Source organism: Mesoplodon densirostris, chromosome 5, assembly GCF_025265405.1.
Source record: "Mesoplodon densirostris isolate mMesDen1 chromosome 5, mMesDen1 primary haplotype, whole genome shotgun sequence".
NCBI lineage: Eukaryota > Metazoa > Chordata > Mammalia > Artiodactyla > Ziphiidae > Mesoplodon > Mesoplodon densirostris.
Genome location: NC_082665.1, coordinates 95,995,208 through 96,007,967, shown reverse-complemented (window position 1 = coordinate 96,007,967; position 12,760 = coordinate 95,995,208). Strand labels below are relative to the sequence as shown.

Genomic DNA, 12,760 nt, shown 5'->3' with positions numbered 1-12,760 from the left:
GTTGTGGAATGATACTTTATTAAACAGAGTAAAAATAAATTACTAGAAAACAATGAAGTAAAAATATGACATAAAAATACAAAAACTAGGGCTTCCCTGGTGACACAGTGGTTGAGAGTCCGCCCGCCGATGCAGGGGACACGGGTTCGTGCCCTGGTCCAGGAAGATCCCACATGCTGTGGAGCAGCTGGGCCCGTGAGCCATGGCCGCTGAGCCTGCGCGTCAGGAGCCTGTGCTCCACAATGGGAGAGGCCACAACAGTGAGAGGCCCGTGTACCACAAAAAAAATAATAATAATACAAAAGCTAATTTTTATTATAATTCAACAAATATAATATTTCTCTATCAAACTACTATGAAAGTTTCTAAATGCTTACTCTGTTTCTGTGCTTATCTCATCATGGATCAGTAGCTCATGAACTGACACTGTAGCACTGGTGTAGTGATTAAACACGCAGACTCTAGGGCCAGACATCTAGGTATGAATCCAAATTACTGTGTAGCCTGAGATGATTACATAACTCTCTAAACTTCAGTTTTCTCATCTGTAAAATGAGTAATGAGTGCTATGCACTGAATGCTTGTCCCCCTCAAATTCATATATTGAAACTTAATCGTATATGTGATGGTATTTGGAGGTGGGGCCCTTGGGAGGTGATTAGGTTTTGAAGGTGGAGCCCTCATGAGGAGAATCTGTTCCCTTATAAAAGCGGGGGCCACTCTTCATCGCAGTGCACGGGCCTCTTACTATCGCGGCCTCTCTTGTTGTGGAGCATAGGCTCCAGACGCGCAGGCTCAGTAGTTGTGGCTCACGGGCCCCGTTGCTCCGCGGCATGTGGGATCCTCCCAGCCCAGGGCTCGAACCCGTGTCCCCTGCATCAGCAGGCAGACTCTCAACCACTGCGCCACCAGGGAAGCCCCCTCGTTGTAGTTTTAATTTACATTTCTCTGATGACTAATGATGTCAAACAATAAACATGTCGAACATCTTTTTATGAGCTTATTTGCCATCTGCATGTCCTCTTCAGTGAAAAATCTGTTCATGTCCTTGCCCACTTTCAAATTGGAGTCTTTTTTTTTTTCTTAACTGTTGAGTTTTGATTCCATTATGGTAGCAAATATACTCTGAATGATTTCAGTATTTTTCAATTTGTTGACGTGTACTTTATTGCCCATGATATGCTCTATATCAGTGACTTTTCCATGGGTGCTTGAGAAAAATATGTGTTCTGCTGTTGTTAGGTGGAGTGTTTTACATATATGTCAATTACCATTGGTTGATTGTGTTGCTCAGATCTTTATGATCTTTGCTGATTTTCTTTCTGGTATTTCTATCATTTGCTGAGAGTGGGATATTGAAATATCCAACTATAATTATAACATGAGTATATTTTAATATGTTTTAGATTTTAATTGAAAACATAAAAAGAAGCAGAGCATATGAAAAAGAAATGCAAAGATTATATATGATACATAATTTATTATAAAAACATGAAAAGGATGTTAGGAAATATGTAAAAAATTAATGGCAATTATACATGGTGATAGGGTTATGGGTAACTTACTCTCCATCTTTAGATTTTTTTGTAATTTCCAAAGCAATATAAAAAGCTTAAAAATTTCTGATTGGATGAATGATATATACTCTTATTTGTAGCTAATTGATAACTCAAATAATGCCACATATTTCAAGATTTATTGTTCTCTCCTAGACTTTCAGGGATCACTCAAAATTATGTCTCAGGAATATGGTGGGCAAACACTCACCATACAATATTCTAATAAGGGAGAATCTATTAGCAATATCAATCTTATTAATGATGATACAAATTAAAGAAAAATGTGTGGCTGTATTTTTAAGAATGGGACCCATAATGCAATATTTAACCTTGGTTATTTCTGCTATTATTGGGCTTTATATTAGTTTTATCTGTTTTTAAACAAAACTTGAAATTCCTTTTTGCCACAATTTCTGAAAATAGGTTTGATATTTATTTCTTAAAAGAACTTTGAGATACCTTAGAAAAAGGTTTTATAACTCTGAAGTATTGCCATCCTCTTTTCAGAAAACTATCAAATATATTTTGTAAAATATGTATTTTTTATTAAAATTTGATCTGTGATTCTAATTTACTACTGAAATTTCATTTTAATCTACCTTCTCATGAAAACAACAATACACATACGAGTCTTCACTGCACTTTCCCTTAAATATTATGCTTTTAACTTGTCCATGCTTCATTCAAAAATATTTTAGGCTTCTTTTCAAAACAAAAAACTAACACATAATTTTTGTTTCTTAATTCAAAGTCTTCTCACTGATATACTATATCAGGTAGTTTAAAAGGTTTTATTGCCTTATCTCCATGAGTTATTTCACCAAAAAGGTAAAGTGTATAGCTTTAGACAAATATAATTTGAACTAAGTCACCCTTCCTACATTCAAACAAATACATCTCACATTAAAGTTCTTCATCTTCTAGAGAATTAACTTCTCAGTCTCTACAAATGTCTGCATGAAAATTTTAAAATTCAGCAAAATATCTGGAATGTTCTTTATAATCCTGACACCAGTACTTTGTCTATATTTACTATAATTCTACCTTTAACTTCAACATATTTATAACAATTTGCAAAGCTTATTTCAAAGATGCCCCACTTTGGCAAACAAATAAAGCAACCTTTGATAAAATCAGAAAGTACTCTATCTTAGAGTACTTGACTGATAAACCAAGATCACCACAAATACACATAAGCCTACCCAGCAGGCTGCCTGTTCTCCCATTTTAATGTGAACTGAAAAATTATCCCTGTCTCTCCTTGCTTTCTTATAGTTTAGCTTCATAAAGTATACTCTTTAGTGTGTTAAGATTGATCATTTTATTCCTTTTCTGGCCTTGAATCTCACAGAAGTAGAGAATATTGAAGACATTAGATCAGGCATTTATTCTTCACTTTATCTCAATGTTCATAGACGAAGTCTTTAATATTATTAAATCTGAAGGTCAGCTTCCTCTTACCACGTAGGATCTGAGTGTCCTTGTAGACACTACTCCCTGAATGGCCCACATATTCATCCCACAAAAAGTGTGCCTGAGAAAGGAGACATGCCTGCTCCACCGCAACAGAGAGGGACACAGAGGAGGAAGGGGCAAAGGACACATACACTGTGGGGCTTGTTTGTTTCTCTTTTGTTTCTTTAAGATTTTATGTGAAAAATCCATGAGATGTGAGCATTTAAGACTTGAAAAAAAATGCTGATTTAATTTAGAGGATAAAATTAATCAAGAGGTTCTAGAATTTTAGTATGATGATATGCTGGCAAATAAAACTACGTAATTTCTACTCATTTTGTTTTCTACTGATTTGGGCTTTATAAAGAGCTATGTCATCCAAAAACCTTTTTATTTTCCCCCTGAAAAACTGTTGCTTTAGGTATCTCTGGGTCCTACAGGATCAGATTGGCCCTACAGGATCAGAGGAGAGGTGCGGTCTCAAGCTGTCATGTTCAAACTATAACACTTTCTCTTAAATGACATTTTAAGGTCTGTTTCCAACTATGTTGACATTCGTGAGGTCAGACTCTCAGGAATAGTTACTAAATCAGTGTTAAATGCTTTGTCTCTTTTATTATCAGTTTTATCAGGTAATCTTTATAAAGCAACCAGACAACATTGACTGAGGTCATTTCCTTTGTATCTTCCACAAGAGTCTTTGCTTTTTTTTCCCTCCAAATAATTGAGAACTGTACTCTGAGGATCCTCATAAGAACATGAATAGAATTTGACTCTTTTCTAAGGATAATTTGAGGGGAAAAACTTTTACATTTGATTGTGGGCATATAGTTGTTCAGGAAAAGGAATAATAGATTACATATCTAAAGAGCTCTTATAATTAGTAAGAAAAAGATTATGGAAATAGGCAAGGAATAGAAACCAGGAATTTACATGGAATTAAAAATAGCCAAAATTTATTTAAAAGACCTATCTAATGCAAATTCAAATGTAAGGGCAGTAATTTTTGTCTGACAATTACTAGTAATTACTCAATAACTATATATTGACTGAATGTATGTATTATAGTAACAAATTTCTCCCATCAAATTGGAAAAGACTTTTAAAAATGATATGAATTCTCAGACTTGACAGGATATCCAGGCAAAAGATAGTAGCACCAGGTAACTACCAATTCAAACTAGGGATGTTAAGCATCTAGATTCACCTTCAGCTCATAGTTGTTGGATAAAATTAAGAAGAGAAATACATTTTTGAACAGAATGTAGTCATTCTCAACCCATTTGCACTTTAAAATATAATTGACAACAATGTTAATGTAAATGAGGTTGCAAGGCAACCTCAACTTACTCTATAAAAGAAAAATTAGGGGACTTCCCTGGTGGCATAGTGGTTAAGAATTCACCTGCCAATACAGGGGACACAGGTTCGAGCCCTGGTCAGGTAAGATCCCACATGCCCCGGAGCTACCAAGCCCATGCGCAACAGCTACTAAGCCTGTGCTCTAGAGCCCGCGAGCCACAACAGCTGACTGAGCTGGTGTGCTGCAATTACTGAAGCCCGCACGCCTAGAGCCCGTGCTCTGCAACAAAAGAAGCCAACACAATGAGAAGCCCATGCGCCACAGCTAGAGAAAGCCCGTGCGCAGCAACGAAGAACCAACGCAACCAAGAAAATTTAAAAACAGAAAAATTAGTTTAAATAATATCATTTAAATAAAAAGGATTTAGAATACAAGAAATTTTACACTAAGGTATATATAAATGGATATTAACTCCAAATATTACTATCCCTGGTAAGAAAAGCATAGAGGATATAGAAAAGAGCAAAGAAGCAGATTATCTGAATAAGGTCACTAAACAGAGGTGGAGCTTCTCCTCCCCCATCAGCCTTGATTCTAAGACACAGTAGAAAACTCTGAGGGGAAAAAAAAAAGTGCCGATCTATCCTTGTCATATTATTGACACTTCTTAATGTTTGGGCTTCTCCTCCCAAAATTAATTATTTTCTTCTTCTACAGTTTATCTGTGGTGCCCAGAAACCACTGACTTCCTGGAATTTTTATTAAGAATTCCACATTCCTGCCATGTTTTTCAGATACTGTGGCCTCCGCCAATAAATTCTAATAAATTTTCACTTCTTTTCTTTCAATAACATCCTAGAGAATATGATTCAGACTCAAATTAATCACTGATCATGTTAATGGCTCCTAGGAGTTTACTTCCGATACCTCTTATTATATTAAATCAACTTGATAGTGTGCTAGATCATTGCTCAGCTGGGTTTTCATAAAAGCACTGATATTTAATATGATTTATATCTGGTTTTCTGCTAATATCTTTGTTTATTGTGTGCTTTATTTTTAAAAGACATTCTTAGCTAATGGCACCCCTTTAAAATATATCATACTTTAAAAATATTTTACAGGAAGCATTTTACAGTAAAATATGTTACTTATATTACAGTCACTTAATAGTGAACAGGAACAATTTATTTAATTTACAATCAAAATGTTAATATTTGACTTGTAGTTTGGAAAAAGTACATGTACATATATATGTCTTGCTTGTTTAAAAGATCAATTATATGTCAAGATTATTAGAAAATTTAAAGCACTGTATTTTTTTTTAAAGCTTTGCGGCAAAGGAGCAGCTCTGAGAAAACCATTTGAAGCGTCTGCTGAAGATGTAGCAAGTGTGACAAGTTTCATTGAGACAAAGCTTGTTACATGCTATCTACGGATGAGGAAACCTGACCTTGCCCTGAATCATGCGCACAGGTAAAATGAAGTGTTAATAACTACAAGTAAGTACTATCCATGCAAGCAGAGGGTATTATGTGAGCTTGTATGATTAACTTAGATTCCATTTAAATGTAAAGACAAAACAAAAAACATTTCTTTACTACTCGATTTATGTTAAACTAGGCAATCATAGAGATCACAAAGCGCATCTCAAAACCTAATGGAAGAAAGAGAGCCATAAATAATTATCCATAAAGCCAGACAAAATAAAAAGGCAGATAACTGTAGTAGCAAATTACAGCAGGAAGAAAGGAGGGAACAAATAAGGTTAAGTAAGGGATGAAAAAAAGATGAGAAGGATTTCCAAAATTGCCCAAAATACAGAGAATGGTAGAAGGAAATTCCAACTGTGAAACATGAGTAAAGACTCGAAAGCTTATCGCTTATTTGGAGATAGCATAGCTGATTCAAAGGATGCTATGCAGGGGTGAGTGTGACAGCTGTCCAAAGGTGTAAAACACTTTTTAATCTATGTCCTTAAAGATTTCTTTTATACATTTCTATCCCTCTTCAGAACTCTGTATTAGGTTGTGGCTTCCTAGAATCCTCAGGATTACCCAGCCCTATCTTTGTTTTCTATAAAAATGTCCTGTTTCCTAAAGGCCTTGCTCTTATCATGGGTAATATTCACTTTAATCTACAGCAAAGATAAAGTGATTATGTTATGTCTTTCAAATAACTCTTTTCTTAGAACTATGATGCCTCTTCCCCTCCCTGCCTGGCTTAGAGTGATTGACCTAAATATTTAGTCTTGTTCATTTTCTGATATCACACATCCTGTACTTCTTTTGGATATAAATAATAAAACTAATATCAATGTGAAAACATAATGCCTGCCCTGTTAATAACCACGAGGAAACACAATTATCAATTATATTAATACTCATTACGTGAGCAGGAGATCTGCCAACATGCTAAAAATCATTTACAACTCTACATCCACAATGATGTAAAAGTTCCGCCAAAGATTCTTCATGGCTCTAAGGAGACCTCAAGCTTGTAGGCTTAAGCTTGACATCAAGGACAACAAAACCACTTTTAAATTCATAAGATAACCTGCTTGAAAGAAATTTTCTTGCTTTAAGTAAACTGCAGAACCTAAACACAGATTCTCTTTGACAACAAAGAAAATTAGACTCTATAGTTTCTGGAAACACCTTATGCAACCATCGTTTTCAAACCCAATATCAGGACATATGGTTATGTCAAAGAATTTCATTCCATTTCAATTTGAAAGGAAAAAGCCACTTGGGTGACTTGTGAGCTCAATGGAAAAAATATTTAAAATTGGGAATAGCCCAGAAAATCTATAGGCATACATAAACAATACTGAATTGAGATGCACTTGAAAGTAATTATTTATCACCTTCTCCACGGTTTTCACTACACATAAAAAGTGCCACCAAAATGGCCAGCACACTAAGGAAACTATCTCCTGGATATTAGAATGGTTTGATGGATTTTCAAGTCATTTTTAATAATGAAAGGATTCTAAATGGTATGGTCATGTCAATATTTAATTCAGTGTTATAAAAATAAGTAATGAACATTAATCAAAATTATACTATAAGAAACAAGGATGCAAGGATTAGTTTCAAATAGATTCACTATTTAGGCTTAGAAACTTTTATTTTAAAATTAAGCATGCTCTTTCAAGACCTTGAAAATTACTGAAGAGAGGATATATAATGATGAATAGTAAACTAATCTTCCTCATTATGCTAGGATTAACTTTTGTATCCTTTTTATTCTATTGTAAAATAACTTTTGCTTCTTTTTCTAAGTTGAACATTAAGAAATGGAAATCAATAGAGGTTAAACAGTCAATTCATACAATTAATAATGCACCAACTGAAATAAATCATTTTGCTACCCAGCAAAATGTCATATTGAAGAACTGCAGAAGACAGTGCATACGATTCTAGTATTTAAATGTTTTTGAAGATCTCAGATTTTAAAGTAGAGCCTGAAACATAAATATATTTCTCAAAATAAATTAATTAATCAGGATACTCAGTCTATAAATAGCCTACAACCATTATACACCATTATACATTCAGTTATACACTGAATGCAGAATCTTGCTTTTGTATTATTACCACATTGTGATGTTTGATACTAATCATGGATCAAAATTAAAATATTCCCTTTTTGCATTTATTTGCATTTGCTGAAGCATCCTTTCTTTAATTTTATGTAAATGTGAGGTCTACTGCATATCTTTAGGAGATTTGTTAACACAAAAATTAGCTTGAAAACCATCACACAGTTTTGCTTCTGATAAAAAGTAACTTCATATTGTTCTGTCATGTAGAAGACTAAAAGAACCATAACTTTATGGTTTTAGGTTCAACAAAGATACATTTTGAAATTAATTAGGCAAGTGTTGACAGTTAAAATATGATAATAAGTAATACAAAGGCTTTAGAAACAACTGTTAACAAGTTTTTCTTTTCTTTAATAATATATCCAAAGTGGCAAATATGGATATCATTTTTTTTTGCTTCCAGCAAAAGTGATGCCTAGACTCATCAGTCAAACATATCAACTCTGCTCACTTCATCAAACTAGTATTATTGTTTATCAGTGGTGTCTTGAACATTCCTAAGACTGATTTCTAATTACTGCTATCTTATCAAGAATAGAAATCCTGCTATAACTCTTTTCCTATCATATAATTATATGTTTATTTGTATAATTGTAAAGATTCTAATGATGCGCATCAACTTTTTTGCATATTTCCCACCTTTATATTGCTGTTGTTTGCTTGTTTTTGCTGCAGAAATTTGATGCCACAAGGTGGCAGGCAAGATGAAGTCTAAAATAGCAAATATGTGGAAATGAGCCTCTTTTCAAAATTGTAATGGTGTCATCTACATTCACTCATTCATTCAATAAATATGGTGAATGCTGACCAAGAGCTTGTGCTAGGCAGTGGGGGTGGCAGTTGTAAACAGGAAATATGTGGTGTTTATGCACATTAGAAGAGGTAGCAAAGTTTAAAAAACAAACAAATACTAATAAATATGAGAAAAAAGAGAGTGTATAAATGCAATGAAGGTAATAACATAATTTCAAGTTGCAGAGGCAGCATTGTATGTTAAATCAGAGCATGGAGTCTGAATCTGACTGCTCAGGGTTTCATTCTGACTCCCCCACTCACCAGTTAGCCTGAGTTTAATTCTCTATAAAATTAGGTTATAATAATACTACCTACTTCACAAATACTATATCACAAGGTTTTGTGAAAATTAAACATAAACCCATAGATTCTTTACTCCACCCATGATAGAGTTACTGGTACTGGGACTGCCTTCTTGCTATAAGTATAAAACTGGACAAAATATATGAGACGACTCTGTTTAGGCACTGGAAAATGGTCATAGCAGGACTTTGATCCTTGAGAGAAGGACAGTATACATGGTGAGCCCCACAGTTTTCTTAGCTTTTTGCTGGGGTTGTTTTCCTGCCCTCACTCAGGGAGTTGGAGATCACATTAAATGTTAAACTGAAATCTCAATGGGCTGAGGAAGCAGAGATTAGAATACGAGGCTGCCCAAAAAGCTGTAATTTACAGGGCAGGTGACCAAAGGAGAAATAGCTTTGTGAGTGGGTTGGGGTTAGAAGACTGCATGAGGATTTGCTGCAGGTTCTTGGTCAATATAAGAAGTGACACGTCATGTAGCAGAGACTGCCTGCTATGGGACTAAGTGCTAAGTGAAAATACCAGAGGACCTGTAGTGATGGGAGATACTGAAGTACCAGTGTGAAGAGACCTCACTGAGTACCTAAGGCATTCAGCTCAAACCCCAGAAAGACCCATGCTTTAAGAGTTAGTACCATGATCCCCAGAATGGACCACTCCTTAGGATTAAACTCAAAGGCAAAACAGACCTGCTTTAATAGAGACTAAAACCATGCATGACAAGAACAAGAGTATTTTCCATTTAATTGCCTGATAGGAAAAATATTCAACAACTTTGCAGGGATGATGTCATAATCTCAATTCCTTACAAAGTTTCATCCAAAATGTCTAGCATAAAACTAAAACTTTCTGTACATTCAAAGAAATAGGGAGATGAGACTCATATTTAAGAAAATAAATAGTCCGTACAATCAGACCCCAAGATGACCCAGATGTTAGAATTGGTAGAAAAAGATTTTAAAGAAGCTACAAAAAATAGATCCAAGGATCTTGAGGCAAAGATGATCATAATAAGTGAAGAGATGAGAATCTCAACAGAAAAATAGAAACTATAGAAAAAAACCAAATGGAGATTTTAGCATGGATTAATGAAATATCTAAAATAAAAATATACTGATTGACCTTGACATCAGATTGAAGACTTAATACTAAAGAAAGGATTAGTGAACATGAAGACAAATCAGTAGAAATTACTCCATATGAACACAGAGGAACAAAAGATATTTTTAAAAATTAACCAATGCTTCAGTGACCTATCCTCAGAGACAGTAACAAGCAATCTAGCATACATGTAACTGTCCCAAAGGGAAAAGAAAGAGAGAAAAGGGCATAAAAGTAATTAGTAGAAATTTTCCAAATTTGGTTTTTAAAAAGTAAAATCTAGTTAGCCCCAACTAAAATAAATACAAAGAGAACCACATCTAGAAACAGCATAAGCAAACTTTTGAAAACTCGAGACAGAAAATATTAAAGGCAGATAAAAGAAAACAACATGTTACACACAGGGACAATGATACAAATAACAGGTGACTTTTAGTCAGAAATAATGGAGACCAAAATACAATGGAACAGGAAGTTTAAAGTGCTGAAAGAAAAATGATGTCAAACAAGAATTCAACAACAGCAAAAAAATTCTTCAAAATGAGAGTGAGATATAAATACATTTTTAAATAACTAAAGTTAAAAATTAATCTTGAGCAGATCTGCACTTTGAGAAATGATAAATAAGATATTTCAAGCTGAAGTAAATGACAGAGTAAAATTTGGATCTACAAAAGGGAATGAAGAGCATCAGAAATGGTAAATAAGTGAGTAAACATAAAACACTATATTTCTTCTCAAAATTTATTTAAGGATGAATGACTATTTAAGGAAAAAATAGTGTTCTATCATATTATCTAAGGCAAAAATAATAAATAATAAGATTACATATTTTGACGTGCAATATTTGACTACAGTATCACAAAAACCTGTGGGAGGAGGCATAAATGGAATTTTATTACTAAAGTTTTTACATGAGGTAGTACAATATTAACTCTAAGTAGCCTGTGTTAAATTAAAAATGCATGTTATAATCCCTAGAGTAATTATTAAAAATATTACGAGTATAGCTAGAAAGCCAGTTATGGACTTAAAATTATATACTAAAGAATATTTAATTAACTGAAGTCAAGAAAGGAGGAAGAGAAGAACAAATAATGGATGGGACACTGGAAGATAATAGCAAAACAACAGGTTTGAACAAAATCATTAATAATTACATTAAACATACTACACTAATTGACTAAACAATCCAATTATAAGGCAGATGTCATCAGTCTGGATTAAATCACAAGATTCAACTATGTTCTATCTACAAAAAGACACAGTTTGAAAGTAAAAGGAAGGAAAATGATATACCATACAGTAAACATGAAAATCTGTTATTCTGTCAGGCTTGGCTATGTTACTAACAGACAAAGTAGGTCTCAAGAAAAGGAGTATTACCAAGGATAAAAATAAGACTAAACAAAATTTTGAAAATTTGAAATCTGACAGAGCTTTTTCTCTGACTATAAGGCAATTAAATTAGAAATCATTAAGATATCTAGAAAAACCCCTCCAAATACTTGGAAATTAAACAATACACATCTAAATAACCCATCAGTCAAAATATAAGAAAATAAAATAACAAAAGCATGGATTTGAATTTCTGCTTCATCACTTACTAGCTTTGACTTTCACAAGTAACTTAACTTCACTTTGCCTCAGTTTTCTCATCTTTAAATCTAAGTAAACTGGTTAAAATCACTCCTAAATCTTAAAATATATCAGATTTGTATTTTGTTTCAATCCCACCCCAATAACAAATGCAGATTATTTTCAATGGTAATAACAGCAATAAACTCTATATATGCATAGAGGACACTATTATTTTTAAAATAGCCATTAGATGTGAAAAGATGTTCAACATCCCTACTTATTGGAGAAATGCAAGTCAAAACTACAGTGATATACCACTTACACCAGTCACAATGGCCAACATTAAAAAGTCTACAAATAACAAATGCTGGAGAGGGTGCAGAGAAAAGGGATCCCTCCTACATTCCCATTAGTGGTAATGGGAATGTGCTGCAGTCACTATGGAAAACAATATGGAGGTTCCTCAGAAAACTAAAAATAGAATCACCATATGATGCAACAATCCCCCTCCTAGGCATATATCTGGACAAAACTATAATTCAAAAAAATACATGCAACCCTATGTTCATAGCAGCATTATTCACAATAGCCAAGACATGGAAACAACCTAAATGTCCATCAACAAACGAATGAATAAAGAAGATGTGGTACATATATGCAGTGGAACCCTACTCAGCCATTAAAAAAAGAACAAAATAATGCCATTTGCAGCAACATGGATGCAACTAGAGATTATCATACTAAGTGAAGTAAGTCAGAAAGAGAAAGACAAATACCATATGATATCTCTTATATGTGGAAGCTAAAATATGACACAAATGAACTTATCTACAAAACAGAAACAGACTCACAGACAGAGAGAACAGACTTGTGGTTGCCAAGGGGAAGGCGAGGTGGGGGAAGGATCAACTGGGAGTTTGGGGTTAGTAGATACAAACTATTACATATAGAATGGATAAACAGCAAGGTCTTACTGTATAGCACAGGGGACTATATCCAATAGCCTGGGATAAAGAATAACAGAAAAGAATATTAAAAAAAGAGTGTATATATGTG

General features: G+C 33.9%; 1 protein-coding gene across 1 annotated transcript in view; it reads left to right on the top strand.

The window, feature by feature from the left end:
• SPATA16 (spermatogenesis associated 16) overlaps positions 1 to 12,760 on the top strand; it is a 224,316-nt gene that overhangs the window by 49,514 nt on the left and 162,042 nt on the right. Inside the window, exon 2 of the mRNA XM_060098837.1 lies at positions 5,648 to 5,793. Coding sequence (XP_059954820.1) covers positions 5,648 to 5,793 — 146 coding nt within the window. The remainder of the gene's footprint in view (positions 1 to 5,647; positions 5,794 to 12,760) is intronic.